At 48.1% G+C, this 4786-nt stretch overlaps 1 protein-coding gene across 1 annotated transcript in view; it reads right to left on the bottom strand.

Annotated features, from left to right (window-relative positions):
- The window catches only part of MLEC (malectin), a 3602-nt gene extending 711 nt beyond the window's left edge, over positions 1-2891 (bottom strand). Inside the window, exons 1-3 of the mRNA XM_010141629.1 lie at positions 2714-2891; positions 1191-1367; positions 973-1030 (exon numbers count right to left, since the gene is read on the bottom strand). Coding sequence (XP_010139931.1) covers positions 973-1030; positions 1191-1367; positions 2714-2878 — 400 coding nt within the window. The 5' untranslated portion in view covers positions 2879-2891. The remainder of the gene's footprint in view (positions 1-972; positions 1031-1190; positions 1368-2713) is intronic.
- Between the last annotated feature and the right edge of the window lie 1895 nt (positions 2892-4786).

Below are 4786 nucleotides of genomic sequence, written 5' to 3'. Positions count from 1 at the left end.
ACTCTTTCCTTCCTCCATCAAGCAAGAACTTCTAAAGACCCAGTCTGAAAGAAAACAACATCCCTCCACCCCATCTAAGTGTCACACAGGAGGAGTTACCGCACAAAAGCAACTTAAGCACGCACAGTCAGCTAGCACAGCGAGATTTAGTCAAGAACACGCACCTGCTGCCTGCAGAAGCAGCAGATAGAGGTGCAAACAGGAACAACCTTTTCCACAAATGGTGGTATGTGACATCACTGCACCGCTCAACCCCACTCAAATCCAGTCCTCTGAGCCTGAAGCTTGAACTACAGGTCCTCCATGCAGCAAGATGCCACCTGGGCACAAGGTTACGCACCAAATCTTCAGCAGCACTTGGAAATCCCTCACCAATAGTAAAGCAAACTGATGCTCGGTCAGAGACGGGTCCTAAACCTCCCCTGTTCAGGAGCCAGAGGGGCTGCAACTCCAGCACAGACTTACAAAGAGGGTGAAGAAAGAGCAAGGACTTCATTAGCACTCCCCACTGCTACTCAGAGGAACTGATACCTGAGAAAAAAACCCACTGCTTTGTCCTCGAGCTGAGAATGCAAAAAAAACCTGCAGGTAAAAAACACTTATCTACTAGCTAAGAGATCTCTGTACATTACTTGTCTGCAGGGCTGCTGCTGACATCAAAGGCCAGAGGGAATTTATCTGCAGTCATAAGCTAAGACTGACCAGAGCTGTTCCTTTCTCCACTCCACTCCACATGCCGGAAGACCCGAATCAAACTGATTTTTCTTATTCAAAAAATGACACAGCTTTGTGCACTTAGAGGAGTAGAAGGACACTACCCAGCTACATCACTGCAACTGCACTCTGTGGGAATTTGCTGAGAGAAATAGTTCTGGCAGAGGTGGGCCAGCAAGAGCTATGATCTCATGGTCTGAGAAGCAACAGGCTGATCTCCAAGAGGGAAGAGCCTTCTGGCTCAAAAACCGTGCTTACCTTCCACTGTTCCTTGCAGGATGTATAGAGCACAGATTTTCGGATTGTCATAGTAGCCCTACAGAAAGCAAAGAAGGAAGTCAGTGCTGCAGCTTTGAAGCAAAAAAATATTCTCCTCACCTACCATCCCCTCTTCTTCCTCAGCCATGTGATGCAGCTGCGTGCTGAGGGAGAAGGGGAGAAGGAAGACCAGGGCTCTGCGCAGAAAAGCTTATTACCTTTACAAACTCAATGTGGAGCTTCCCCGTGAATGTGGAAACCTCTCCCTGGACACTCAGTTTCCCCTTTTTGATGCTCATAGGGATGATCTCATCGTGAGCTGTGCTGTGTCCAACTCTGTCAAAAATGTCCAAGTCCTTCACCACCACGTGGCCATTCAAGCGAACATCAAATACCTTCAGGGTGGAAGAAATGACAGTGTCAGAATGGATTCAGGCACGTGACTGGTGTGAACAGGAACAGACCAGGAAAGGTCCCTGCTTGTTCTCCACCCAGAACCAGCTGCACACACTGACCCACCACACATGCTCCACTCCCTCGGGAAGGATCCAGAGCCCAAAAGCAACCAGGTAAAGACACTGAAGCATTAACGTTCCTTTCAAATACTCTGAAATCTGCCTCCTTTAAAAATAATCCCTACGTCTGCTGTTCAGAACTGAGAACAGCACAATTTTATTATGGTTTATTCATAATTTTTCTCTCACAACTTACTTTCCACCTACTGGCTGAGGACCTGATCCTACCACCCCGGGGTGCCTGCAGCACACCACACCCTGGGGAGTTAAGCCATGTCTAACTAACAGCCTGCAGCAGAGCAGAGGAAACAAGCTGGTGAAGGACACGGGCTTTGAAGGAGGTAAAATGTTGAACTGCTCACCACATCTGTGAATTCAGAATGAAAGTCCTCCTCAGGGCTGTAATGACTCAAACTTCATTCAGCACCTGGGGAATCCCAGCAGAACCACATGAAGGAAGAGAAACCAAAGATGCCTCAGCCCTTCGGTTTAATCTGAGGCTGCTTTCTGCATCCATTCTGTAAGCCAGTCCCACCAGTTCTGTTCCCTGAAATACTCCTCTGGCAGGAAGGCAGCACAGTGCTTAAGGAGAAGGGCTTTACTGAAGCTGGTGGGAGTCGGAGGAAAGCCAGACTAAAACACACCACTTCTCTCCCAATTTATCACAGGGACACAAGTTCTTTATGCTTCTGCTTCCATGTCTGTACATGAGAGGTTTCAAAAGTGGACAAGGATTATTTTCTCTAGAGAGCAATAAAGAGGGTTGAATTTAACTCTGTGCTTTCCAGATCACTTTGAACCAGTATCAAGACTTACTACATTTGTAAAAATTGTTTTGAGTAGATTGAGTCAGGGAAGTGATCGGGGTTAAACAATCTGTGCAATACTTCCACCGGCACAAGCATGCTGTCAGGTCAGGAACAAGTGCTCAGAAAAAAGGCCAAAAAACCTTCTCAAAGCCAGCAAAGCCTACACAGATTGTAAAACTCCATGTTCAGTTGCACGTGTTTGAATACTTTGTAATGCATTTTCAGGCCAATTGCGTATCTGGAACGTGAAAGAGAGCTCAAAGTTTCAGTGCCCAGGAGAGCTCTAGGAACTAAGTGAACCTTTAGTGCCTTACTTCACTCTTTTCTCCAGCATGCAAAGCAGCAGAGGCAACCTGAACCCACACAGTCTTAGCCAGGAACTCACATCAAAGAGACAGGCAAGGAGCTATTACTTACCTTCTGTTGCGACTGTGCAAAATAGACCTCTGCAAACTTCAACACCAGCACGTAGTCACCCTCTTCTTTGATGGGAACTTCGTAACCAAAGGTTTCCTCATTGTAGCGTTCGGTTTGGTACAGAATCTGATCTTCTGCGTTGGACCGCAAGATCGGCAGCTTCATACCATAGTCAGAAGCTGGGTGTCAAGCACAAAACAGCGAGAGGAAGGGTTAATTTACAAGGCACGTGGAATGATGTACTTTACATACTCTTGAAGTGCTTAACTCTCTAAGCGGCATTAGCACTTATGCCCTTGTCAGACCTGCCTCCCCTCCTCGCTCTGACTCGGAGGCAGCACCACTGGAGGGGAAGCAGAGGTGAGCCACAGCCCCAGAACCCAGGTCCTGCAGAAAACCAGGTCTGGACCTGCTGGAGTCTAGGACACAGAGGACTCACTCCCACCGTTCCAGAAAGACGAGTCTGTTTCACAAGCAGGGCACAGAGCCAAAGGACTTGGCCATTGGCTCCTGCTTCAAGGAAGATAAACACCTAGGATATTTTTATGTTTTTAAATTACAAACTCTGCGTATAAAACCAAATCAGTCAGTGCAGAACTGACTCAACTCATTCATTCAACAGATTCGACGTTAGCAGTCGAAGGCAGCAGGTTTTCAAGACCCACCCTCGAGAGAAAACTTGGGGAACAGCTCCATAGTGAAAAGCATTAGACATCTTACAAAGCCCTTCCTCTCACCACAGCCACGCAATACCTGCCAGCTTCGAGACAGGAAGAAGGAAGCAAGAACGACACGCAAGGGTTTCAAGAGCACCAGCAGTTCTCTCCGCTGCTGTTCCCACAGCCACCCAGCTGAAATGGGTGCCATCTCAGGCATGTGAACAGCTCCCTAAGAAGGGCCCGACAACATTCCCAAATGGGACAACAACTGAGAAAATAACAGAAATCATAGAATTTGCCTCTTCTCAGTTGTGTCACCACCTCTAGAGCAGCCCTCAAAAGAGCTTAACCCGACTCGACATTTTATTGTGTTGGGCTTGCTGTATAAACACAAACTGAGGTGTGCCTCGAGAGCTCTGAACCAAGTAACGGCCCAGCGAAGCAGGGGCAGGAGGGAAGACTGTGGACACCACCTGCCCGCTAGCACTGCAGGCAGAAGTTGGTCCAGACAAAGTTCTCTGCTGACTCTTGCCACTTCCACCCCCATTTCCATGGGAACAGACACTGCATCGGCCAAGACAAAGCAAGAACTACTAACCCAGCACACGTTGCCGAAGATGGAGCCAATGCAAACGAGCAAGAGGAAATTAATGCCAGTTCTCCTGTTTCACACAGAGCTACTCAGGCCGTCTTCTGCTTCTCTTTACCACTCGAACCCAGACGCAATGCTGAAGACTGTAATCACCAGAAACACAGAGGGTGGAAAGTTTAACCTACCCTCCCACACAGATAATGCTGGCCAGCTACAGATTACAGCGACAGTAAATCAAGCCAAGGACTCCACACAAGTCACTATTAGAGGAAAGCCTGCACTAGAAGAAAGTCCTTTAATAGCCAAGAAGGTAACCGGAGAGGAAGACCTGTCACCTGCGTATCAGAGGGCTGTTGACATAGCTGTGGCAGTGAGCTCGATTTTACAGCACTGGGTGTGCTGAGAGGTAGTTCACAGAGAGATGAGTGGTACACATTAAGCTGCGACTCAACTATGCTTGGCACCTGTCTATTCGGTAACTGCCATTGGCACATTTTGTCCTTTAGGGCACAGCATCTGAGCGGAGGCTTGGAAAAAAAAAAAAAAGGTTTTAATTTGCCCAGAGGCAGTGCAGCCCAGAAACACCATCCCGAGGTTTCCTCCCATCAGCCACACACTGCTTGCTGTAGCCATTACATGCCTATCAACACAGAGGAGCCCAGCCTGTAAACTGAACAATGGTGCAATAAAAAGCTTTTGAGGGAAAAGCAGCTGAGAGCTCAAAGGGGTAAAGTCTCCTCTGCTGTGCCTGGCACTGCTGGCTGAAGCAGGATTACTGAAACAGCCTGCTGTTCAGGAGACACCACAGGCTTACCCCAAAGT

This window comes from Buceros rhinoceros, unplaced genomic scaffold (assembly GCF_000710305.1).
Source record: "Buceros rhinoceros silvestris isolate BGI_N320 unplaced genomic scaffold, ASM71030v1 scaffold28988, whole genome shotgun sequence".
NCBI lineage: Eukaryota > Metazoa > Chordata > Aves > Bucerotiformes > Bucerotidae > Buceros > Buceros rhinoceros.
Note: the sequence above shows the minus strand (reverse complement) of the source record. Positions and strands in the feature narration are given on the sequence as shown.